The sequence below is a fragment of the Seriola aureovittata genome, chromosome 9 (assembly GCF_021018895.1).
Source record: "Seriola aureovittata isolate HTS-2021-v1 ecotype China chromosome 9, ASM2101889v1, whole genome shotgun sequence".
In the NCBI taxonomy this organism is placed as follows: domain Eukaryota; kingdom Metazoa; phylum Chordata; class Actinopteri; order Carangiformes; family Carangidae; genus Seriola; species Seriola aureovittata.
Genome location: NC_079372.1, coordinates 207881 through 235576, shown reverse-complemented (window position 1 = coordinate 235576; position 27696 = coordinate 207881). Strand labels below are relative to the sequence as shown.

Sequence of the window (27696 nt, the reverse complement as noted above, 5' to 3'; positions counted from 1 at the left end):
GGCCGTGGCCGTATTCGGGGGACCTTTGTCTTTCCCTGTGTGTGTGTGTGTGGTTGTGTGGTTGCGTTGTGTCTGTCTCGGTTGCCTGTTGTTGCAGTCTGACCCTGCAAGAGGGGATGCCCGTGATGTCACCGGGATTTCCTGGAAGTGTTCCGCCTTTCCGCCGCACCTTCGATGCTCCAGGTGCAAGCCATGTCTCCTGATCAGCGGGGCCTCGCCTCTCGTCTCCACCCCGCGTATAAAAGAACTGTCATTCGGTTGTTCGTGGCGATCTGTGTTGCCCGTACGCAGACTCGCCGCCGTGCTGTGTTCCAGTGCTTGTTGTGATTGTTGTTTGTTTGATTGATTGATTAGAGCCGAGTGGAACCACTGTGAGAGCTAAGGGTTTGTGTTTTTGGTTGTGTACCGTAAAGCTAAGGGCCACTCTGTTTGAGATCTGGTGATTTGTTGTTTTGCTTTTCTTTTGTTAGCTGCTTGTGTTTTTTTTGTGTTAATTGCATTATTGGGTGGCTTTGTTTTTCTTGTGCCGCCTCTTTTTGTATACCCTGCTTACTTTTGTTAATAAATGACCTTATTTAACCCTTAACATCTTGGGTTTTATGTTACTTCCCTTTCCCCTAACGAGCTGGTTGTAACAAACAGAAACACAGTGATCAACTTCAGCCTGATTAAGCAATAGGGCTGGGTACCGAATGACATTGGTAAAAATCAGTGCCAAATTTTGGTACCTGAGAGAACATCTGGATGAGGGAGAGAGTTTCTACATTACGTTATAGAACGAGATCCAGTGATGTCACCCATGCCATGTGTCACTTTCAAGCCTAATACAACAAGAAGAGTAAGGGCTGCTATTCCCAATTACAGTAACTGTATTATTCACTGTTGGCACTGAATAGGCTATTGTATGTGATGGATGTTGAGGACTGGATCACTTGTAGGCATCCTGGCCTATTTTTCTTGGTAGCAATGTGTGTTGTGGCTGTGATAACTTTAGCTGTTGTTGATGAAGGCTGGCATGCTTTGTTTCTGATTTAATGCTCATCATTTGTGTGTTGGCTCTTCTGCAATTTGACCTATCCATGTGTAATTCGTGCTGATATGTGCTGGCATAAAGCAAGTAGGCCTGGTTGCAGCTGGGAATGTATCTCTGCAATTAAAAAATAGCTGTGCAATAATAGCTGTGCAATAATAGCTGTAATGTGCATTAACAATGCACATTACAGCTATTATTTCTTGAGATGTGTCTAAATTTCATGTTAAATAGAAGTACATTAATGTAACTCCTTTGTGTCCATTCATAATGTAAACACTAATGTTTTTAATAATGCACCTCTGAAATCTCATTCATATCCAAGAAAAATTTATATTGAAACTAAAATATCTCTAACTGAATCGATATCGAATCGAATTGGGAATCCAATCAAATCAAATCAGGACATTGTGAATCAAAATTGATCGATTCAGGAAATCAGTGGCAATACCAAGCCCTAGAGGCAATGGTGGTGCATGTATGTGAATCACCCAGTCAGTCAGAAATGGGTTAATCAGCTCCTAATAGCTTGTGTTCCCATTTGGTCCTAATAAGATTAATACAGGCCAGAACAGCTGAGGGTGTGCTGCTCGTGGCTTCAGAACTCAACCACAGATTGAACAAAAGAGGAACACCATTAGTGCTCTGACGTCTACGAAACTGTCATGCCAGTAAGTGATGCTACAGCCCGCATCCATCTCAATTTATATCATATTTGAAGCTTCTCTGAAAATGGTTAATTTTACGAACTTGGATTATCATCACACACACATATAGTGTACACCCTATTAACTGAGGAATTAGGTCTTTGCACAAATCTCCAACATCTCTCTCACTCAGCATGTTGTATTCACGAGAAAAGCTTAAGTGGTTGAAATATGAATGCTTCAATAGATTAATTATCTTCACCTCTCCTGTCTATTTCCTGCATGTTAGCAGGAAATAGACAGGAGAGGTCTATTAGGTCACAGTTTGCACAGGCTTGAAGATTTCAAGTCATTTCCAAACAAAAATTATTTGGTAACATATAGTATGTCTGTAAGAGTAAATCCCCATGATCCTGAATGAACGTTTGAATGTTTTTTTTTGCATTGAACAGATATTGATTGATACATTGCCCTGTACTGTAAACATCAACACATCCAATCAGTGTATACAGTATGCTCAGTCATCTCCCCTACCAAACCAACCAAAGCTGCCTGCAATGATTTACAAAACTGTGAAACTCCGAAACTCCTGTCTGGTAACAATGAAAAGTTTGTGCCAAACCTACCCTGTAAACTGCTGCTTTCTCTGTGTTACCTTCTGTCAAATACTAGCAGGACAGGAAGGAACCAAGGGGGAAGGATGAAAGGAAACTGTTGATAATCCTACTTTGTCCTGGAGCTCACAGTGGGAACAAGGGACAGGAGGGGAGAAAGATTATTTATATTGTCACCCTCCCACCTCTCGTCTACAGCATGTCTGCTTCCTTTGTCTCTCCCTTTTGGCATCCATGTTCCTCTGTCTGTTTCTTTCTCTTTCTCTGTCTGTTTCTAATTTTCTTTCCCTCTCCCTCTCTCTATCTCCACATCTCTCTCATCTCTGGAAATAGAAGATTGTCCTCTGATATTGTGTTAGATATACATGAAATCAGACATGAATGCTGAGGAGAACACTGTACTACTGAACTGAACTGAACTGAACTACTGAACTACTTACTAGTTATTAAACTATATATAAATAAATTTTGATGGAATATATTGTCAAGTCTATTTAACACCCACATCTCATGGTGTCAACCCTAATCTGTTCACTCATTTCCCTGTGATTCAACTAAACAGCCATAACCAAAGGAGAGCTACAAAACCTGAGGTACACATATACTGGCAGCCGAGTTTAATCCATTTAGCAGCAAAAGCCAGGAAAGTGAGTGAGTCACGAAAAGTTCAACCTGTACAGTAGATGTGGTCAAAAAAAGGTTATATTATTCCCAGAGGTAAAGACTTTAGATTTAAAATTGTAGCATAAAGGGAAGCTACTTAAATGGTACAAAAGTGGGGCGTCGTGTAGCGTAGTGGTTTAAGCAGGCGCCCCATGTGTAGAGGCTACAGTCCTCGCTGCAGTTGGCCTCGGTTCAAATCCCGCATCGGACGGCCTTTCACTGCATGTCATTCCCCCTCTCTCTCTCCCTCCCCGTTTCCTGTCACTCTCCACTGTGCTGTCCATTAAAGGCATAAAAGCCCAAAAAAATATACTTTAAATAAAAATAAAAAAAATGGTACAAAAGTTGTATTCCCATCTTTAAAAAACTTTTCAGGGAAAAAATATTTCTCTCCATTCCCTTTATATGATGCCTGATTGTTAATTGCTGAAGTTACAGCTACAGAAATAGCCATCTGTTGCAGTGTGTTCTGTCGCTAAAATAACATGCCCTATATTTTCCTTGATTACCAAAATTAAATTATGTTGCTACCAATGGTACAAATCTTTGTCCTACAGCAGGAAGTGAATACGCTGTCGAGAGAAAGCTGGACCCTGATTAGCAACGGATGAATTTATACCGCCACCAATCAAGGAGATTTGGGTCTATGCAGAGCATCAGTTTAAGATTTAATTACATTTGTAAAGTTTGTTTCTAGTTAGTGGAACTCATGGGCAGGTTGATGAAGCATCATTTTTGCTAATGGATTTGAAACGATGGGAAACATCACTGCTGTTAACAAGACTGCAACTAACAAAAACTCATCCAAAAAAAGAAAAACACAGGTTTTCTAACAATGACTGGACTCATTTGAATCATTTTTTTAAAAGAAAAAGCTCAAATCACAATTTCATATTTGAATCCATGTTCAACATTTTTATCTCTTCTTGCTGTGTAGCAGCATCAGTCGAGAAAGCGTTTATCAATGGTTCAGCATTTGAGTTTGGCCGGTTCTACTGGCCTTCCAATTAAGCCCATACGACTCTAGCTTGCATCTATTTTTAGTCCTGGATCTTCATAATCCTGATGTTAAAAGAGCGACCATGGCCACAAATGCAGTCACAACAGCCAGCATGGGCATTGGCTGACAACCAAAAGCTACTTACTAATCCAGAGTTGGTACTAAAATCGACGACCACGGCAGCATCAGAGACCTGCCTTGATATAAAGCAGTCTGTGTATGTGCATGGTGATTTCGCTTCCTCAGTCTACATCTGTAAGTAAATGATGAGACAAATGCATAGGACACACATTATTGCTGCTGTGGCTCGAAGCTGCTGAAAACAACATTAACTCAATTAGAGGCTGAATGAGCACATTAATAACAGATGAAATGCAGGTCTCATTTAAAACACAGAATGAGAGAAAGAGGTAAGAAAACAAGTTCATGTCTCTTCTTAATCCTTCCTCTCTCTCTTTACTTCTCTCTTCATCTTTTTCCTGCTCTAATTTCACCTATCCTTCTCTCCTCCTCTTTTATTCTTCCCTCTCTTATCCCACCTACATTCTACTCTATCATCTGTTTGTCAGCTACATTCTTAACCTCCTCCCTCCTTGTGTCTTTGCACCCCCTCCACTCCTCTCCTCTCTCTTGACCACTCTCCTGTCCTCTCAGCTTTCTCAATTTCCTGATCCCCTCTTCCTCCTCTCAGTCTGCCTCTCCTCTCTTCTCTTGTATTTCTTTCTCCTGTTGAGAGCTCTTCTGCTCTTCTGATACTTCAGTCTCCATGGCCACAGTTGTCACGGCAGCAGGCTGTGCTGTATGTAAAACGATGTGAAGGAGCAACACAATAAATTTAAATACCCAGTTACTTAAAATACATATATACGTTATATATATGTCTGTGGAGCTGTTTCTAAATAAACACAATGCCCATATTTTTCATAATGAAGACACATCACAACATGTGACAATGTGACTCCATGATATGTTTGTAATACACAATCAAAGTATAGAAAACCGCTGATCTGATCCTTTAAAAGAAAACTATGTTGACTGTCCCTAGGAAACAGGAAACAATACTTCAGGGTCTGCCAAAGCATTTTGGCAATTCCATGGCCAGACTGACCTGCCACACCTGAGGTGCACTTGGATACTTACATGAAATATGGGCATGTTAAAGGCTACATTCCTTTTAACAACATTAGACACAACATTATCCCTGTCATGATGCACAGACAGTTTGGGGATGCTATGGAGAGTTTTCTTCAGAGTACACTTTTTTATAATCCATTAAAGTTTCAACAATGAATACAGCAGCTTACATATGAGGCCATGATAAAATGGTGTGTCTTTTAAAGTTAATCCCATGTTTCTGGACCATGTTCTGGATGTGTTGAAGGTCAAATGGTTCCCATGTTTTCTATTCTTTCTTTATTTGTCATCACAAGACTCCATACGATAACCATCTGCCATCAGTAACTATCTGTAAACCATCAGTAAAACAGACATTGTGCAGGATTTTGGTTCTTCACTCGCACAGCAAAGCAACCTGCTGTAAAGGAGTAAACTGTTGTATGCTACAAAGAGATGTAAGTTCTCATTTATCCCATGAGCCATAAACCTGCATAGCTGTAGCAGATAATCTGCTCATTACATTTCCTGGTCATTCAATCTACTGCCACTTTTTTTATTCATTAAGAACTGTCAAATAATATACATTTGTTATTTGACACATGGAGCACCTGCAGAACTGTACCAACATGTTTGCTTGTGAGACATGAATCATGTTACTTTATGTTACTACAATTAAAATTTCTTAAGACACAATAGCAAGAAGAACAGTCCATATTAGTTTATTCATATCAGTATCAGTTATTGAATATTGAAGGGTTATAGGGCATTTCAAAACAAATATCTTCAATTTGAAATATATGTGTAATTATTATTACATTATTCAATAATTGTTGTGATTTATTTCAATACAACAAAAACAGCTGAAGTAAACATCTGTATAATAAATATCTATTTTAAGACAGAAGTAGATAGAAGATTTTCTTTGTTCATACCAAGCACAGCACGGGGTCATGCATGTCAAAGCCTGTGCTTCACTTTGCGCTTAAATGTGAACAATAAATATGATTTGCTTTCGCTTCTCATCTTATCATTGAAATTGAATTTTAGTGAGCTTCTACTCAACAGACTGCAAATTGGGTCAAGTCCAGTAGAACACTCTGTTTTATAGTCCTATGGTCTGGTGAACAAGGCTTAACACTGCATTCATTAAGTGTGCTCTGCTCTGTGGCTAATGTCTCGACAAAGTGTGGTTTTGGCATGCAAAGCTTAAAAACTACAGTGTGTGTAGACAGAGAGAAAGAGTGAGTGAGATGGTGTGAGTGTGTATGTGTTTGTTTCTCACATTCCTTGCAGTGTCTGTGGTCCCTGGGTGTTTGGGTGCTACGCAGGCGGTCCAACAGGCCTCCTGACATCTGGGCATCTGTCACCCCGCAGCCTAAAAACCTATAAAGCCACTCTCCATTTAAAACACTTGCATAACCCTGACATATTTGCATGTAAGTCATGTAAATTGATAAGAAATATGACATTTCCCCCCCAGCTGCTGCTATGGGAAAATGTCAGAAGGGCTTTTCTGGTGAGTATTTTGCTCTAACCCACTGGACAGGGATGTGCACAGACATTTTGGGGGCAGGGGCTTAAGTGAGAAAAAGGGCACCTCCCATAATAATTTATATAAAAAACATTTTAAAAAGTTAAAATAAAAAGTTAAATAAAGCAGCACATCACTGACTTACTTGATGATCTATTTTAATACCCCTACACTCATGCAAATGTTAACGTCTAGTATATATTTAGAACCGACTGCACCAGGGAGAAGAACAGAGTGTCACAGCACTGCTCTGTTTCCTACCTGCTGCTTCAGTGTTTTTCCACTCACTCCGCCTACCTCTCACTCTCCACTCCTCATCAGCCTCACTGTCCCCACCTGTTGCTCCCAGCTACACTCCATCTCCAATCGAGCCAGTATTTAAGCAGCCTTGGTCCACTCACTCATTGCCAGATTGTTCTCTGTACTCATGCAAGACTTTCCAGCGTTCATCTCCGGACTGACTTCCTGGTATCGACTCTGCCCATCCTGCCTCGTCTCTGCCGCTGTTAACAACTCAGCCTCCTGTCCCCGACCACTAGTTCAGCCTGTGCACTTCCTGGTTCCCCTCTGCCTGTCCCTGTGGCTGTTTGGCGTTTTCCAGCTCCGACGTCGCAGCGTGTCTTGCAAGTACTTCCCTGCTGGTTTCGTGATCCTTCGTCCAACTCTGATTACCCGCCTTCCTGGTTCGTCTGCCCCGCTGACGGCTCACCTGGTTCTGATCCTCCTGCTCCCTCGACAACGTCTCCAGCCTGCTCCCTAATGGTACCGTTGCTTCCCTGTGAACTTTCCCCGGTGTGTGTGAGTTCAGTCACCTCGCTCTACGCACTTGACCCACAGCTCTCCAGCCCCTGCCCCTGGTTCCACCCCGAATCCCAAGAGAATATTTTCCTGTGTTTTAACCTGAACTATACTGCTGCTCATCCTCATTCCTGCAAATAAGTCATTACCAATCTTACCTGTGCTGTATTGTGCAGCAACTGGGTCCTACCAACACCCGTTACAGAGTGAACTAAGAATTGCACTGATATTATGTTTATTTTTACATATGACGACAAGGACTTTGTTACACTGTACCTGCAATTCCTTCCTTTCACATTTGAGGGAGGGCTGTCTGTACCATGTCTCAACAACAGAATGAATATTTATTAAATCAGGAGCCTACAATCAAAATGATGCAGTTACTTTTTAAGGCAGAACACTACAGGCAAAACTTTTCTCTCTCTCTCTCTCTCTCTCTCTCTCTCTCTCTCTCTCTCTCTCTCTCTCTCTCTCTCTCCATGTATTGGTCAATTTTGATATTTCGGTCAATTTTGGTTATTTCACACTAATGGAAAGAAAACGTCTGGAATACAAATTGAGCTGGTGTTTGTATTACTATCCTGCTTCTGTAGATTTCCCCTAAATTCACCAAACAAGCTAATCTGCATATTAAACATAATTTCAGGAGGAAATAGTCTTAGTGTAAGTAATTAACTGGGGAAGTTGTGTGGTGATATCTCTTCCTTTTTCTTTTTTTTTTTTTTTTATCCTATTCACCTGCAGTGTCTTGGCAAATGTATGCAAATTGGTGCATTTTAGTTTAAGCCTCATTTGCATACAAACGTGGTGATGGTGACGTAGCGAACCTTTTACAAGCAGGATGTTGAATGTTATTAGCTACAAATCTTACTACCACGTGTAATGTCTTCCCTTAAATACAGTACATTAGCCTGTATACCTATCATGATATTAGAACATTTATTTTCTTTAATAGGACTGAAAGATTGTGAGAGGGAGCTAACCTTAGCTAATTAACTTATTACATAGGTAAGTAACTCATGTGTACGTTAGCAAGACACAAGTTAACTATATTTGAATTTTTTGGCTAATTAGCTGTAAACTCAGGCACTGGCAGCTTAGTCCCTCGTTCATCACCACCCATCATGCTCATCAACACAAGCCAAGGAAAACCACCAATGGGAAAAGCGTAGTGCTGGGAGGTGCTGCCTGCCTGCCTGTCTGATGTCACTGGCTGTGACTGTGTGCTCACCGCTGTGCAGGAGACGTGGAGGGAGGGTAGAGAGGGACCCACCATAGACTAATCTCCCGACCTGATATTAAATTTTTTTTTTTTTTTTTTAAATCAATATATTTGTTTGACAGGGAAGCTGTGTGCAAACAGGAAAAAAAAGCACACCAGTGTGGTGTTATGGTACTATTTTGTTTAATGTAAGGCGCATGAATATCTAAGGGACCTTACAGGATCAAAACAAAACTCAACAAAGAAGACAGAGGTACAGGTCTGTACACTGCTCTACTTGCTGGGGAAATAAGCCGAGCAACTCTATAAAACTTTCAAATTTTTGGATGAGGAAGATCCAAATGATTGAGACTGTCATGGCGAAACTGGACAATTATTTTGTGCTGAAGGTGAAGATGATTCACGAAAGAGCCAAGAATGAAACCATCCGTGACAGGTTGGTCATACGACTGGTAGATAAAGAGCTATCAGAGAAGCTACAGCTAATGCTGACTTGACACTCAACAAAGCAGCAGAGCTAGTGAGTCAGCCAGAGCAACAACCCCAAAGCTGAATGTGTCAAGGAAAGAACTTACTATAGTAGATACCCTCTCTAGGCATCCCCAGGCAGCTGTGACACAAAAAATTGCAGAGCTAACAAGTGAAATACATGCCTATGAGGAAGCAGTCCACAAGGCATGGCTTATCTAACCCACAAAACTTGACTTAGTCAAGCAGCACACCCTACAGGACGGTGAGCTGAAGATGGTCCAACATTACATGATGATAGGCTGGACCAAATATGCAGGTAAGGTGCCTACTACACCTCCAGACATTACCTCACAACATCAGCTACTTTCCTTAAACAGTGTGACTCGCCAAGGTCATACTTGATCCAGATGGACAGAAGAGTACTACGCAGGAATCGTTGCCACTTGAGACCCCTCCTGGAGGCTCCAGAAGCTTCAGCAACGAGTAGAGAGGGATGCCCCGAGTGTGATCGAGAGCCACACTCACCTGCTCCAGATGATCCACCTCCTGTTACACCAATGCCACCGACTTCAGCATGCGTGACCTCCAGTGGCAGACTTGTGAAGCCACCAGATAGATATGGGGAGTATGTGAAGTGGATCCTTCAGATCACCTTAGTTCAAGAGGAACTCATGTTAAGAGACTGTTTCGTTAAAGACTCTTTGAAGTGAAATGTCTTAAAAAAGAAAACAAAAAAAAAACATGTTACAAATGTGTTAGTGGACAGGCAAAAGGAAAGAAAAGTTTTATACCCAATAATACTGGTGTCAATTCACAAAGAAAGGGTGATGTGGTGTTATGGCACTATTTTGTATAGCATAAGGTGCAGGAATATCTAAGGGACGTGACTAGTGATACATTTAGGATGCGCTATAGTGTAGTTTAGTCATGTCTGAGTTTAGTCGAGTCCACTCAGTCTCTGGTGTTATGTTAGGAGCAGTCAAAGAATAATAAGACAACTTCAGCTTCCTGATACTTTTCACATAACACTACACCCAGAAAAAGGGCACTTTCTCTCCAGGAAGAAAAAGGGCAGGGGCTCAAGCCCCTTTTGTTGTCTATGTGTGCACGAGCCAGCCACTGAAACAAATATTTCAGTCTTCCTCAATGAGAGTTAGTATTCTTTTCAATATAACAAACAGTGTATTTGTGGGCATGTTTTCTGTAGTTATACAAAGTCTATATTTAACACATGGTAATGATGAAGAGGAGTGACAGCTCAGAGAGGAAAGGAAATGACTCACAATGATGGTACTGCACTCTAATTAAGCTATATGATCACAGATGTCCTGAGGCTGCTTTAACAGTGACTGCACACACACACACAGAGAGAGGTCTAAATTAAATTTATGATACTTACATTATCAATGCCTATTTGTGAAATACATTTTGTGGAAAATCAACTGAAATGTTAATTGAATGTTTTTGGCTAATCCAGGATCATTTTATTATTGTACCTCATCTTAATGATGAGGTACAATAATACAATTAAAATCATATACAAATTCAATATTGTCATTGAAAAGTCCTGCGCATTGATTAGAAAGAATGCTGAGTGTCCTCTCATAAAAGACGACCATATAGGTTGTGTGTGAAAGAAGCTTATTATGACCCACAGTTTGGATTTATTGTTTGGCGACCTCTAGCAGCTGTACTAAATATGAGGAGGAAAGGAGGAAGTTAGGTTGACTATGTATGAAGAGTAAGGAGGAGGTTGGGGTGGACAGAAGCATCAACAAAACATAGAACTCACAGACATGGATTCTGCTGATCTCTTCCAATTTGGAACTAATAGTCATTTTGTTTCTTTCAGCCATGGCCGTTCCACAACTGTGGGTTTATTTTGAAACCACTTATTGCAACCCAAACCATCATCTTTCCCTACACCCAACCAAACAGTTAGCTGTTCCATAGGTTTAACAATGCATTTATTACTGTAACCATGACAACAAATATCCAGTGCACCTGCCACCATACATGCATTATTACAGGAGACACTCCTATGGGTCTTATCAGAGTATAGGAGCATTAATAGATGCCTCCGCCCCAAGGCATCTATTAATATTCTCTTTCGGGTTTATTATTCTTCCGCCAAATTTTGGCGCGTAACTCGTCCCACAGCTTTGAGAAAACCCCGGTAATATATACATCAAAACGTGCGTCTTGATCCCGAAAGAGGTGCTATGACTTTTGGTGTTAAAATTCCAATTTTTCCCAAAGTTATTCCCAAAAAACTGGGAATAAATAATGCATTAGGAATGCATTGGAATTTTCTTTAGAAACCCACCTTTTTTCTACAAAATTTCACCTTTTTTCTGAGTCACCCAGCTCTCTCATACCTGCACGTAGAAATGTGATTCAAACTATAAAACGGAGGAAAACTTCTGCTCTCTCAAAAAGACAGGAACTGTTTTTACATAACATGTAAACTTTTCAAACTGTGAGCACTCAAAGGAGGAGTGCAAATCACTTTTTCTTCAAAGTTAGAGTGAAAGCATCAGTTGGCTAGAGTGCGTGAAGCAGTAAAAAATAACCTTTATTTTTATTTTTAACTCGAGCTCGCGGCCAACCCGTAAAAAGGAGACAAATAATTCTTTCTGAAAATGTAGACATAGTTGTTGGGATTCATAAAATGTAACTTTGACAGGCAGGGTCTGCACAAAATTTAAACGGGGGTGCTGAGTCCGGCAGCAATACCTGTCTCACTCTCATTGACACCTAATGTAATCGTCTTTTTTTTTCAAAAGAATCTCTCTCTGTCTTCGCACTGAGCTTACTCACTCATTTTAAGGAATATCTGAATAAAATAGAGACTGTAGAAACTTCTGGCTTCAGTGTCTGGCACGGTCTTTTCGGTTTATGAAAAGAAGTAACGGTTTTCTCATAATTTGCAGTTGTTTGAAGCCATGTAGAAGCCAAATTCTGGGCAGATTTTCACATTGCCATGGCAACGGCAGCTCCTGACCTGTGTGCGTGCGTGTGTGCGCCTAGCAACCAGATAACCAACTCTCCAAGCTCTGCTAGCTTTACATTAGCCGCATGTTAGGTCTTAAATTACATTTAGTTAGGTCTTAAATATGTAAGTCCATTTACTGCTTCCTTTGTTGCTTTTCTTTTGTTTTGTTAAAAGAGTGAATGAAGTTGTGACGGTCTCCGCTGAGACAGAGGAGAGGAGAAGCTACTAGCCCTCTCTCGCTGTCACTTCTAGTCGCGTTGCTCTCCTCCCCAGTAATGTTAAATTTAGCACAGAAAAAAACATAATAGTGGTAATTTAAATAGCGGTTCATGGGATTTATTAACCCTCAGGGGTCCCTCTGTCCTTTTTTGGACATTTTCTTCACTTTTCTTTTTTGATTTGCTGATCATTTTGGCTGTGTTACAGCTGCAGGTATGGATTTCTGCAAAAAAGTGTCTTTTTTGACATATCTTTTAAAATCTAATGTCAGTTACTATTACAGGTCTATTATACACTGGAAACACATTTTGTACCCTCTGGGGTTCCTCGCTTCCAAAAAAGGACACACAAAGAAAATGCTATAAAATCATCATATATCAAGCTTTTTTTTTGCATACATCTCAGGGATGTGACATTGTTTTATATCAGAGTCTTTTATATCAAGACATTTCTCAAAACCAGAATATGATCAGGGTGACTTTTGAACACTGGAAATAAATCATGTACTCATCTCGGCAGTAGCCCCCGTGGCACTCAAAATTTCGCTGGAATTTTCTAGTTGAATTAATTATTTCCATTTGGCAAATAACTATTCCTCTATAAAATGTTACAAAAGATGCCTAAAAGACCATTTAACTGCTGTTATTTTCCCATGTATTACTGGTCATGTATTATTGTTTTATTTGTTTTGCTCATATTGACATGTACATTCTCAATTTTCTGCTCTTATTTTGATATTATTGTTATTATTTCTATTAATTTAATTATATATAAAATAGATTTTTTTTTTTAGTTTCTCATCATTTTTGTGTAGCCACATTATTTCCATTTCATATTTTCACATTGTCATTGTCATTTTTTTCGTATTTAAAATTGTGCAAAAACAAATAAATTTTCAGAAACTGTAATGAGAAAATGTTTGGTATTTGTACTTAATTAATAACTTAGATAATCCATCTTTTATCAAAATAATCATCTTTGTTTTTTTTGTTTTTTTTCAGTTATCTTCATGTCAGAACACACAAACCTGACACGAGGACAGTAAGTGAACTTAAACAGCGTGTAGACCAACAGGGTAAATGAAGCTTCAAGAACGTTAACCATGGTCCTCATCACATTGTCCAACGCTCGATCCCTTTACTGTATCTCTCCATTCATCCTGCCATCACTCACTTAATGCTGCTGGTTTCTGCCAACTTGGCAAATCAAGAGGTGAGCTGTGCAACACTGATCAAAAGTCTCAGACAGATAGATTTATTCAAATATAATCAAATAACAGCAATAAAGTAATAATGAAAAACAGTAAAATGATAAAAAACTGACTCTTAATAGCAATTCATATCCTCCAGAATCCGTTTGATTTAAATTATTTTGTACTTTTATTGTAACTATGAACAAAAAAAAAGGACTTGTTCTATTTCTGTCGAAGGCCAGTGTGTGGGCAGCATAATCACTTGTTATCTGATCAGAGTAGAAAACATAGCCTGTTGTTCTTTTCACTTCACGGGTACAAGTTGTGGAACACCAAGTTCCATTTGGTGGACATCTGGACAATGAACAATGTGAAGACTTGATTAAAAAGTTTATTAACCATTATGATCCATCACTCAGACTCTTGTCTATGTGTTCTGTTTCACAGGAATTAACTTCTGAGCCTGTTTGTGGATAAAATAAGCAGATGGGAATGTCAGTCATTGTCATTCTCACCATACACAATAGTACATTGTCATATCGACCAATCAGGATCTGTGTTTTCCTTCCATATAAATGATTTGAACCTGTCATGGTACTGCAGTAAAGTGGGGGAACCAATTTGACAGCGCACCAATATAGACTAATGGTGGCAACAGCATTAGTAGGAAACCTTCAAAGCAGAACATGAACTCAAACATGGAGGTAATTTGATTGGAATGGACTTTTTACGTTAGATCCAGCACTTTTCATTACTCATTATACTTCCTAATAATATGACGGATAGAGATTTGATTTATTTATTAAGAATCCTGCTTTTGATTGCAAAGAAAATATAAAATTGTTGCTCTGTAACAATGTCACCTGACATCCTCCTGTGCTAAAATCATAATTATTCCCCCACACTGTTTCCTGCACTGACAGTGAACTTTGAAATTGGACATATATTATCAGGTGAATGTCTTGGGTTTGATTCCAGATGGGGACCTTTGTTGCATGTTATACCCCCCACCCCCCTCTCTCTATAATGTCCGCTATGCAATAAAGGAAACTTGAATCACCTGGTGGTTGTCTGCCTCCGCCACTCAGACTAGTTTCAGGTTACATCCCTCTTTATCCAGAGTCATATAAAATATGAACCATTTGTTTGAAGTTTTGTCATAATTGCTGTGTGTATAATTGTCTGTGTGTCTTGACCTTTGACCTTTGACCACCAAAATAAGTTCATCCTTGAGGCCTAGTGAATGTTTGTGCCAAATTTGAAGAAGTTAAGGTGTTACTGAGATATCGTGTCCATGAGAATGGGACGGACAGGTAGATGGACAGACGGACAACCTGACAACAATATGTCTCCAACTGTGACTGTCGCCAGCGTGGAGGAATAAAAACCTACCACACTCTGTATGACTGTCACCACCTTCTGACCCCAATCATTACAACACTTGGCCAAATAATCTGTATATGTGTCCATCCCTTAACCACTGACAATTGACAGGAACATAATACTTGTGTTTGAATAGTAAAACATTGACAGAGAAAAATAAAACATATGCTGGAGATTTATTTATTTCAATAACTTTGTGACAGGGTTAGAGTTTGATTGTTAGTTTGATTGATGAGTATTATAATTAAAAGGCGCTACATGTCTGTCCTCACTATTAACTAAAATAATCTTTTAATAAATTCTACCTTAGTGTCTTAATGTACCACTGTCTGTCCATCTCAGCTTAAACACACACAGACACACAGACAAAACAAAAATCCATGTCTTGGCTGCTAATGAGAAGGTCTCACATACTGCACACTCACATAAAGACACCTCTGCCATCCTTACACCCACCTACACACATCTACAGTATATCCATGCTCACATATAAAAATGGAGACATTACAGTTTCAAACATTCAAACAGACTGAAGACACACATTTTAACAAAATGACAGCTGGAAGTGCAGAATGTTTGTGTGAGGATGAGTTTATACTGTATGTGACCGTGTATGTTTGTATCAAAATGCTGCCCCGAAGGCTGACAACTTGCTAGGTCAACAACCAGTCACACGCTGCACTACTCTGATCACAAATATAATTTATTGATCTCTCTCTTTCTCTCTCTCGCACTCGCTCTTGTTTTTAGATGTTAAAATGACAGATAATACCATTGGTGTGTCAAATACGTCTGAAATCAGCATCATAATATTAATATTATTTTTATGTTATATAGAAAATGTATGGTATTCAATGTAATTAACAATTAACTGTGTTCCACTGTTATATATAACATCATGTGTTGAAACGACTAGTCAATTGATCAGATTGATTAGTCAATTGTTAGAACATTTGTTGGGTCCAGCTTCTCAAATATAAGGATTAATAACAAAGTCTAATACTTTATAGATGAAATGATCAGTTGAAAAAATGATCATTAGTACCAGTAAACTTTAATAAATAATTTTCTTTTTTCTTTTTTTCTTTTTTTTTTTACAATTTACCTTATGTAAAAATAATAATGTCATATGATCAAATAATCATAATTCGATTCCACTCAATCACTCTTATCAATAATCTTGTATTATTGCTCAACCCTCACTGCAAAACATTCATAAAAGAACCCCTAAGTGCTGAGACGCGGTCTGTCTGCGTCTCCTACTTTGTCTTTCATTACAACACACATACAAACACACACATGCAAAGAAAAAGTCATGGCCACACACACTCACGTGCTTGATGGAGTAGTGTGCTGCTTAGTGTGACTCTCATTTCCCCTCAACTCTAAACCTTTAATCCCTGACAGAGAGAATGACGCAACCTGACATTCTGTTCTCAGAATCACACACGCACACACACACGCACACATTCACACAAACACACAAATACGAAGACAAACACAAACACGTGCAACCCAAAAAACACACACCATACCTAACTGCAACATATGCACTTAGACAAGTGTATGCAGACTATGTACGCAACATACTGTCTGTACTTTCATTGTCTGACTGATAAACAACATGAACACACACACTCCCAGCGATAACACTCACATAAAACTGAATGAAGTCACTAACCGTGCTGGTGTTTTGGATAACCCTGCCCATTTCATAGCATTCAGGTCTTATGATTGCTGTTATACAACCAATTCAAAATCTTTCTGAATCACAGTGATTAGAAATGAGGAGACAAAAGAATCAATTTGTGTCTGTGTTTACAAAATATATTAAGTGTTTACACAAAGGATTAAGTAATATATTTACTGTTTACATTACACAACGCTTTACCTGTCAAAGGATTCCTGCTCTGGTAACGTGTCTGTTCTAATGGACTGATGTCCAAACCACTAGATGCTAACATCATTAAATATAATTCATATTCATTCTACTATAGATATTTCACTTATGATACACAATAGGTACATGCACAGTAAGTGCTGTGTTTAAGAACAGATTGAAGGTACTGATTCTTTTCCTGAGCAAGTATTAAACTGCACTAAATTCGATCATTACAGTTGTCAAAAGTATATTTCATAACCATCTCCTGCAAAATCAAGTCTAAACCCAAGACCAGACTTTTGTCTGATGAAATGATGAGAAACAGCACTTATCCAGGGTACTGAGATAAAACAGTCTGGAACTTAAACCCATAAAGACTCTGAAGTACATTCAAAGAAATAGAGCTGAGAGAGGGTTAAACCCAGAACAATTACAGTGGGGAATTTCAGAATCATTTTAATTTTACATTTAAAATAAATTAAATTAGGATGAAGTCTAGTCGATTTTCTGCTGTGTGATGTCATGATTTGTCTCCGGCATCTTGAAAAACCCCTGCTGCAGAGTCTGCCTATGATTTTGACCAGAAAATTATGTGGCTTGTTACCATGGTTTTATCTCCAATACTCAGCCATGCATTAGCCAAAAGATCATTTACCCTTTGATCTCTGACTCATGCTGTTCACGTGAAGGCTCACTCACTTGCAGTTAAAATCCAGTCCAGTGATGAGAACAGTATGCATAAACAACCAGTCAGGTAAACTGGACCGGTCTTTTATTAATTGTTATTCATGATATCAGTTCAAAATGTCTCATGCACTGTTGAACTTACAATATACTTTTTTTAGTGCTGTCTATCACACCTGCTCCCTTCACTTCATACCAGGTTTTGATATACAGCAGGTGGTCAGACAGAGCCGAGCAATGACTCAACATTCTTCTCGTCATGTCATACATTGTGATTCAAAAATCCAAAAAATCCATCACAGTGAGATCTAAAATGCTTCATAGCATTTTTTTGAAATTACTGCATATATTTTTCTATAAATGGCACCATAATTATACAGAGATAATCACAATATTAATGTTGAATTTTTATCTATTAGACCACAGAATAGGGAGATGAAATCCTATATATTTCAATCACCTACAAATAAACAAAATCTGTTACAAAATGTCTCTTACAGTGTTTTGATATGTAGTTAAAAACTTGGTTTGGTGAGAGCAGATATGCCATTTTGTTTTTGCAGCTGTATGAAAAATGTTTAAGCAATGAAATGTCTAATGGCCTTAAGACGCAAACACACTCTGCACTGATCAGATTTACTCTCACCAGCATGATCTTACAAACTTCATCTTAAATACTAATCTCTCTTTTGATTTAGTAGTGAAAGCATGCATGGTTCTGATAACTGTCAGATCACCCCTTCTTACAGATGTGATGTGAATGTGGATGTTAGTCAATCTTATAACACTGTTCTGGAATACTTTATGAAAGCGGGTTTAGGAGAAAAAAAAAAACTCCACACGACAGATGTGAGAGCGCTGTTTTGTAAGTTAGTCTCGATTAGTTTTTAGAAACTTAAAAATCCCTGAACAAGCAGCAGCCTGCAGGTGGGTCACACATGACCAAGTCATGCTGAGTAACCAGCAGTTCAAACTCACAGATCTCTATTTTCAATTTTATTTGAGATCCCAAAGCTCCCAAAAATGCTAGAAATGTCAGACTGAAATTCTGAGAAACGTACATGAAATTATGCACAAGGCATCAAGTATTATTTTAAAAAAGTATTCCATTTGATGAAAACCTGAAACATATGACACTGGTAAATTGGAATCACCTTCTTAGTGAACAGACAGAGCTACACAGAGACGTTATGCTTTCAGACCGAGAATACATTTCTGAACAGTATTTCTGTAAACAGTATTTTATTTTTTGGGGGCTTTTTATGCCTTTAAGATAGCACAGTAAATTCTAAAAACCCAATTAATTCCTCAATCATATCATATAGACTTCACATCATTTCATATTTTCCCAGATCTCACTCAGTCAGGCATACACACACATTGCACGTCTGACACCATATTCTCATACAGCAGATTCATATAGGACTCTTATAGGATTATGAGCTGATCAGCAGTGTATGTCAGTCAGCTAGTGGCCAAAGGGGCCGTCCTAAGTCTGCGAAATTACTAAATGGCTTAACAGGATATTAATGATTCTCCACTCTGCACTGTAAAGGGAGGTGGAGGAGAGAAAGGAAAGAAGAGGAGGGATGGTGGGAGAAGAAGAACAAGAAAAGGATAAGAAGACGCAACAAGAGTGGAAAGCATCGAAGAGATAGAAAGTTAAGTAGACAGAGATACAGATTTAATAACCTGGGAGTATTGGAGAGGTGAGGTGAGGGTCAGCAACAAACAAAACAAAAGACTGACTGTACAGCAACAATGCATACCTTCATGCTCAATTTCAAATTTTACTTGCATGCTGTATTTGGGGTGACTTAACATGTATGCTAGCATGTAATATTTTTGTGCTATATCAAAATGGCCGGACAGCGTGCAGAAAACAAAATAAAGCACTTTCATCCATGAACGTGCTTGGGTAGTCCTCAAATGTTGATGCTGACTCAGCTAAACTGCAGGAACTTAATTATGACAGGGCCTAATGCAATATAGAAATAATGAAAAAATCAATAAAGCAATAATGAAAGAATTCAGGTTAAATTCTTATTATATAATCAAATGCAGCACAAATATTTGGAAGTTTAACTGTTTCAGTAATCCAATAAATTATAAACAAGAACAAAAATGTTTTTGATGCATGGATATTAAATTTGGGAGAAAATCCCTTTTAATACATTGTGTGTGTGCGTGTGTTTTGTGATTTAAAAATGATAGATAGATAGATAGATAGATAGATAGATAGATAGATAGATAGATATAGATAGATAGATAGATAGATAGATAGTCTAACCTAACCCTCCTACTTGTAAGCTCCTGCCCTACATCCCTCCACCCATCCACCAATCCTCCCTTCCTTCCATCCATCCATCCATTCATCTCTCTTTTCCTCCCCTCTCTCTCTGTAACCTCCACTCATTTACTGAAGACTAATCCACTGCCCTGCTTAATCCCTCAACCTGCTCTCACAAACACACCCACACACACTCTCTCTCCTCCTGCACACTCAGTCTCTCACACTCGTAAACACTCTCTTATATAAAATAAAACACAATCACACAGAGAACTCACTGCAGGCCTTGACATTTTCTCACTGAAAACACTTATGAATTCACAGCAGGCCTAAATGATATATTCTTCTATATTCTTCTTCTGATATGTTCTTCCTCTGATATGTTCTTCTTCTGATAGGTTCTTCTTCTGATAGGTTCTTCTTCTGATAGGTTCTTCTTCTGATATGTTCTTCCTCTGATATGTTCTTCTTCTGATAGGTTCTTCTTCTGATAGGTTCTTCCTCTGATGTTCTTCCTCTGATATGTCCTTTCTCTGATAGGTTCTTCTTCTGATATGTTTGATATGTTCTTCCTCTGATATGTTCTTCCTCTGATGTTCTTCCTCTGATATATTCTTCTTCTGATATGTTCTTCCTCTGATATATTCTTCTTCTGATATGTTCTTCCTCTGATATGTTCTTTTTCTGATGTTCTTCCTCTGATATGTTCTTCCTCTGAAACGTTCTTCCTCTGATATGTTCTTCTTCTTATATGTTCTTCTTCTGATATGTTCTTCCTCTGATGTTCTTCCTCTGATATGTTCTTTTTCTGATGTTCTTCCTCTGATATGTCCTTCCTCTGATAGGTTCTTCTTCTGATATGTTCTTCCTCTGAAACGTTCTTCCTCTGATATGTTCTGCCTCTGATATGTTCTTTTTCTGATATGTTCTTCTTCTGATATGTTTTTCTTTTGATATGTTCTGCCTCTGATATGTTCCTCTGATATGTTCTTCGTCTTAAATGTTCTTCCTTTGATATGTTCTTCTTCTGATATGTTCTTCCTCTGATATGTTCTTCTGATATATTCTTCCCCTGATATGTTCTTCTTCTGATTTATTCTTCTTCTGATATATTCTTCCCCTGATGTGTTCTTCTTGTATGAATCGGATGAAAATTCTGGAGACAGAAATGGTCCTTAACAAAAAGGCTTGAAAGGTGCAGGTTGAAAGGCATGTTTTATCAAAAGGAGGTCAAACAGATTTGAAATATACCTAATAAATCATACCATGCCTTTTTTACCACAACTTTTTTCATACCATTTGCACAGCTTGAAAATCCAATTGAAACCTGGAATTTGCAACCTTGATAACAGTGTTCAAACACAGTGAACATTTTGTTATTTTCATGTCATCGTTGTAGTTGCATTTTCTTTTTGTGGTTATGCCCCTCTCCGGTGTCTGTTTCTGGTCTTCTTTCCCATCCTTTGCTATGAAGGATCCGATTAAACAACACCTACCAACTCTCTAAAAAAGGATGAAGCAGTTGTCGAAATACTGAGTTGAGAGAGACACCCCCATGTCCCATGTTCCACAGAAACTTGAATGGATTTAAAAAACACACACACACACTTCTCAGTGTACAACAGGTTTTGCAGTGGTGCACCTATTCCATGGAGGGTGGTGGTGGGGGGGGGTTGTTATATTTTATTATTTTATATTTTATATTATTATTCAATTATTAATGAAAGAATGGCTGAATGTGCCATTACTCCACTTTGTACAATTCATGTCATCAAGACACAGATGCACAGTGTGCAGCAGCCATGATAGTGGACTTTTCATCCCACCTTCGATTGTGGTGATGGTGCAGGTATTTACAATTATTGGATTAATTGAGGAGGTAATCTAAAAATGTATTGATAATGAAAATGTAGCAGTGGCTCTAAGCCAAAGTAAATCATATCATCAAGAACAACAACCACAATGAAATAAGGACAATCACATCAAAGTATGAGCGAGCTTCTAGGGTACATTAAATGATCAAAATATATATACATAACCTGAACTAAAATGAAAAGTTTTTCATTCAGATGAACAAAGATCAGATAAAAAAAATGTTCAAGATGATAAGAAATTGCTCTCTAAAACCAGATGCTTTCCTTCTCTCTCTCTCTCACACACACACACACACACACACACACTGTACATTGTGCAGCATGAATAATTCCCATCTGTTAGGGGAACATGCTACATATCTGTGTGTCTCACTCACTCAACAAGCACGCAATCACACACACACACACACACACACACACACACACAAACACTGTACACAATTCCCTTGCAAATGTTGGAACTGCTTTATAAAGGATATTGCAACACAGGAAAAAACTATTACCAAAAAATGATACTGCTCATTTGGCAATAAAATCTGAGGTGAAATGATTTTCATTGAAGTAAATAAACACAAACAAAAGAAGCAAAAGCAGAAGCTTTCCTTGAAGATACATTTGATCTGGTCTGTGTAATCGTCAGCATTTATACATATGCTGTAGTCACAGTTTTCTAACATTCTCTTATTACTGCACATACAAAATGATTTTGTTAGAGATCACAGCCAACTTTTGAAGTTACTATAATTACTTTGTCTCTGGTTTTAAAGTCTAAACAAGATTTGAACAACAATATCATTTGAGTGTATTACGTAATCTGATATGAGGTGAATTCATTCATTATGTTGTATTGTATGGTAATAATAATAATTTTGTTTATAGTTTGATGCAGTGAATCATAGGCACCTAAACAAACTGCTGTGGCACACAGAGTGTGGAGAAGACTTTTGTGTGTGTGTGTGTGTGTGGAGAGTGGGGGCGTGTGTCAACAAAACAATGAAACCTCCAAACATCCAAATATTGCCAGGAAAGCCGACCGATGCAGCTCACACATCCAGCCACTCACACTCATGCAAAGGTGTTGTGTCTAGCTATTGTGTATAATCTGGATGATGACAAATAGTGGCACTAGCAGCCAGCACCACAGTGCTGCACAACAAAGCAAGCAACATCTGCAGAACCACATGCAAAGAAAAACGCAAATTGTAAAAAAAATGATTTACACAAAGCATTCAACTACACTGAATTGATAGATATGGTTTTGCTATCTCAAAACTTGAAAAATAAATCCAAAACTATCTGTGTGTGTAACACTTTAAGATTAGTCAAGCTAATACATTAGAAGAGTTTAAAGTGTTCTAAGTGACATTGTCCTGATTTTAAGGCAGAGAAAAAACCCAAACTTTACATGAATGCATCTCTTTTATTCTACCAAATTCAGCTAGCATCTGAGAACATGTTGTTAAGCACCAGTAAACTAAAATGTCGACTAAATAAGATGATCTTCATATTTCCATTGAGATTCACATGTATGTATGTTCTATTCAAAGCACAAGATACTAGCCTTTAATACTCTTACATTACAGATTATGAAAAGCTACAAAATGCCCTTATGCCGATTCACCAAAGGCATCACAATGTGTTCTTCTGGGAATTCAATAAAACTCAACACACACTTTCCGGGAACAGAAAATAAAATTTTCAGGACAAGTGTCACCTCTGACCCAGAACCAAATTCTTCTAGCATGCTGATCTGAACCATCAATGTATCCTTCTGTCATGTGCAACTTACAACGACTGGGATATAGACACTGCAGTACGGTATAGGAAGGGATGTACAGTATATTTCAGCAAACCCCAGTTTCATAGTTTCCAGCAGCACTCACCAGTTCTTGGTTGGTAGAATTGGAGTCATCTCCAGGGAAGGGGATGTAGATGGCTAAGGCCACACAGTTGGCAAAAATAGACAGCAGTATAAAGATATCAAATGGTCTGGAAACAGACTGTTAAGGAAAACACTTATCTCAAATGGATGTTATTAAGTACTTACAGTATTTCAATCATGTAAATTGTGTCAGTTTTTGGTGAATCCCTACTTTTTGTCTGTATTTTGTCTCTTTGTTTGCTTTCTCTCTGTCTCTGACACTGTGGTAGAGAAACTAATCTATAAAAACTAAATATTTAAAAAATAACTAGTCAAAGTAATATAATCTAATGTAATCATGCAATTAAATTCACTTGATAACAAGTGGGTTTACAGTTTATGAGGGAGTTATCTAAATTCGGATAATAAAAAAATAAAGCGCATTTGGTCCATTATTTATTAATTTACTCGTTAATGTGTCTATCTCCTCAAATCATTCATTGATCAACACAACCAATTATCTAACATTACATTAAAGCTTTCACACAAAACCACCTTCTATTTAATTAAAGTCTGGCAATTGCAGCCTACAGGCCACTTCCATTCCAACAATAAAGTTATGGTTCATTATTTCAATGACTGATAAAATTCTATATTCATTCATCACTCAAACAACTGCCATCCATCCATTCAACCAGTGCCCCTGTGTTAGGGCTACAGGATACTTCCACTCCACCAGACTGATGCAGGCCCTGCGGATGGGGTTGTTGAGGGTGAGGCAGAACAGTGCTCTGGGTGGCCTGCTGTTGGTAGATCCTCCCTGTTTTTTGCTCTTGGCATACTGCTGCCTCTTCCTCTGGGCCAGTGAGCCTACAGGAGCAGGTCCAGTGGTGCAAACTGAGGGCCGGGAACTCATCTCATGCTTTGCAGGATCGTCCTGTGCTTGGCGAGCAGCACTAATGGCAGCATGCCAAGCAAGGACTGGGCTGACACCGGAGCCAGGGCCACCAGGGCCCTGAACGCCGCTATTGGCCCCAAGGAGGCCATAAGAGGAGCCGACAGGCTTGCCAGTGCTGGCCGGGGCCTGCAGGGGCTCCGGTGGATGGAGCTGGTGCAGACAGGTGTGGCTTTCTGACCAGAGCGCCGAAGCATCAGTGGAGGGAGTAGTCCTTCTATTGCTGGCATACTGTGCCCCTGGAGGCAGAGGGTGGGGGGGACAGAGACATGATGGTTAAACTATTTTGAGACTGTGAATGTGAGTATAAACAGAAAAACCTGCAATTATGTTCCCCACATTGTCAGTGCATTTTGAGAAACCAGCTGCTTTTTATTGTGCTCTTCTAATCGAAGTTTGAATTTGTAGAATAATTAAACAACCCTCGTACAAATGTAGTATATGAACAACCCTGAACCAGCTTTAATACTTTCTGCAGTCGAATGTAACTATCCACCAGGACAAGAGGATGAAGGCTGAAATAGAATTTGAGGGGTAAAGATGTAGAAGTAATATGGGTAGAAAAGTGAGAAGAGGAAGAAGATAATTGATTTAAAGGGAGTGTGGAAGAGACAGAGGAGACAGAGAGAGAGAGAGAGAGAGAGAGAGGCAGCTTGCATGAATGAGAGGGACAGAGAGAGTCATTAAAATCAATGTAAACCTCCAGTGAAAAAGACTGTCCTTGACACAGTCACTTTGGTTCACTGCATCTCTACAGCATAGTCGCATCAGGGAATAATGTCTCTCACACTGAGATGACCAAATCAAGCACATTGATCCTTCATCAGAAATATATTTTATAACTCTTATAACTCTATCTATGAAAATGTCTTAATTTGCATGTAGCCTGAAGTCAGTCTGATTCGATGAATAGAAAAGATGTTTTAACAAAAATTTAAAAGCTCTAGTGCAGGAAGGTATTAGTGCAGGACTGCCGGTCCTCCTCATTCCGCAACAGAACATCACCAGAGGTGCAAAACAAGTACAGCCGCTTATTTCATGATGATCACGGCCTGTCTGATATTTCTGACATGTACTGTATATGATCCCAGCAATCCTGCTGGGTGTCGTACATCCGTCACACTGACTCCTTACTGCTGTTCCCGACTTTAATTTGAGCTATGGCAGCTTTTTAAAGCAGCACGTTGTTAGGACCACTTCTCACCCGTGGAAACTGTTATAAAATAAACAAATAAATAAAAACTAACGGGATTCACTTGGAAAGTTGACTTAGCGTTTCCGTTCATTCTGGAGGGCGCAGATATCCAGAGCCTCGTCCACAAGCTGTCACATGGTTCCAAACCGATCAGTTGACCATAACATCAGACTAAATAGTCTACAGCCAACCATTTTTCGGAGAACTAGCAGCAACTCGATTCCCCTGCGGATTTGATAAGTGGTGTCATTACATCCATGCAGCCTACAACAAGCGCTTACAATACGAAATCTCTTCACTAAGATAACTTGGAATAGCACCTCAGAGGCAGACACGACTCAGACTGTAATTACATAGAAAAAGCAAAAAATAAACCATGAAAGCGCTCTCGCCCCCTCTCGGAGCGCTCTCCAACTCTCCTCCTGCGCTCCACGCACGGTTTTACCTTCAGACTGTTCATCTGCTTCTTGCATCCTCGAATCCACATCGAAAATATCCGTTTTAAATCCAACTCATCTTTGGAAAAACCGTGCAAAGGTGTCGACGCGCGAGCCTGAACTGTGCCTTTGACCTGAAATAGAAATTGTTCCTCCAGCGCAAACCCTGAGAGGAGCGCCAAACATTTTCGCCACATCCGGGTGCCTGCCTGCAGATTCACGGCGGATCCGAGAGGACGCGCTGATAGTAGCAGTCAATCCACTGCTGTCAATTATTCTTAGTGTGGGTGGAGTTGAATTGACAGAAGCTGAAGCAACCACGTAGATTTAGAGTAGCCATAGCTACTGGAATCACATATAACCTACAAACTGGAAATGCACCTGTTGCTGCCCTTAGGAAACTTCCAAAGAGCGAATTTTAACATCAGTTCGAACAAGAAAAATGATTTTGTCTTGCCAAATGTTTGCAGACAAATATGATGATTTATACATTTAAAAAAAAACATTGAAAACACAAACAAATTGAATGTTAATGTGAATGGAGTTCTAAGAAAAACAATATAGCCTGGGAGACGACAACAAACAGCTGCTATTGAAGGAGTCGTTCTGTGGTAACTGGATGTAGTTATTTAAACTGTAATAATAGTGTTTGTATGAATGAAGCAGCATTTGGAGAAGGGACATGGTCTTTGAAGCCTTACAATTTTAAGACTAAAAAATATTGTCAAAACAACTACTAAAAACGACATGTGGCCATACTATATATTAAAGCCAACATCATACATCATACATTTCTGTCCATGTTTCGGTGTCAGCCTGCCGTCATGATACAGTCTATAGCTAATACAATAGAAACAATTCAGATGAGTGGAAATCTAGTTAAAGGCTACTCTCTCTCCTGCTAGGGACATTTCTGGATAGGAGGATAAACACCAAGCCCTCATCCAATCCCTACGGTTAAGCCCCTAAAAAGTTCCTGTATCCCGGGTCCTTGGACTTACCCCTCAGGGGTCTTCCCCTTATAATAAACGGCATTCTGTCACCTGGCGCTTCTCTGGGGCCTCATAGCGCCGTTTTCTGCCATCACCCCGCGGCGATTCGAGGGGAAATGAGTTGTCGGAGCTGTGATGGAAGGTTACTAGTGATTGGATTACCTGTGCCTGCATGGAGAATAACAGTTTCACTCTAGCGCTTAATCCCCCGATTATAATCCCTGCTCGAATGTTCCCTCAATAGTGCAGGTGAAACAGGCAGCTGCAGCTCAACTGGACCAAATTATAAACAATGCAATCTATGTTTTGTTTATTTGTTTGTTTGTTTGTTTGTTTGTTTGACGCAGCTCAATTACTTCAGTAGTAGTATATACACCATCTTAATCTAACATTGACAGGTTCAAACTGAGCTGTTCAAACATACAGCACAACATGACTGACAGTGTAGGAGCTGGTTGTGATTGTTTTTTCTCCTATGATGAACACAGTATTTGTCTGACGCATTTTAGAAAATAAAAGTAAAATTAATTTCACTGACTAAAAGCTCTGCTTCAATTTAAAAAGTACTTCATAGAAATGTAGTGGAGTCAAAATCCCAATATTTGTCTTTAAAGTGTAGTGGAGTAAAAGTCAGTTTCCAAAAAG

General features: G+C 39.0%; 1 protein-coding gene across 1 annotated transcript in view; it reads right to left on the bottom strand.

Moving 5' to 3' along the window:
• The window catches only part of cacna1db (calcium channel, voltage-dependent, L type, alpha 1D subunit, b), a 153515-nt gene extending 127250 nt beyond the window's left edge, over positions 1–26265 (bottom strand). The window contains exons 1-3 of the mRNA XM_056384105.1: positions 26068–26265; positions 24198–24666; positions 23495–23600 (exon numbers count right to left, since the gene is read on the bottom strand). Coding sequence (XP_056240080.1) covers positions 23495–23600; positions 24198–24666; positions 26068–26095 — 603 coding nt within the window. The 5' untranslated portion in view covers positions 26096–26265. The remainder of the gene's footprint in view (positions 1–23494; positions 23601–24197; positions 24667–26067) is intronic.
• Between the last annotated feature and the right edge of the window lie 1431 nt (positions 26266–27696).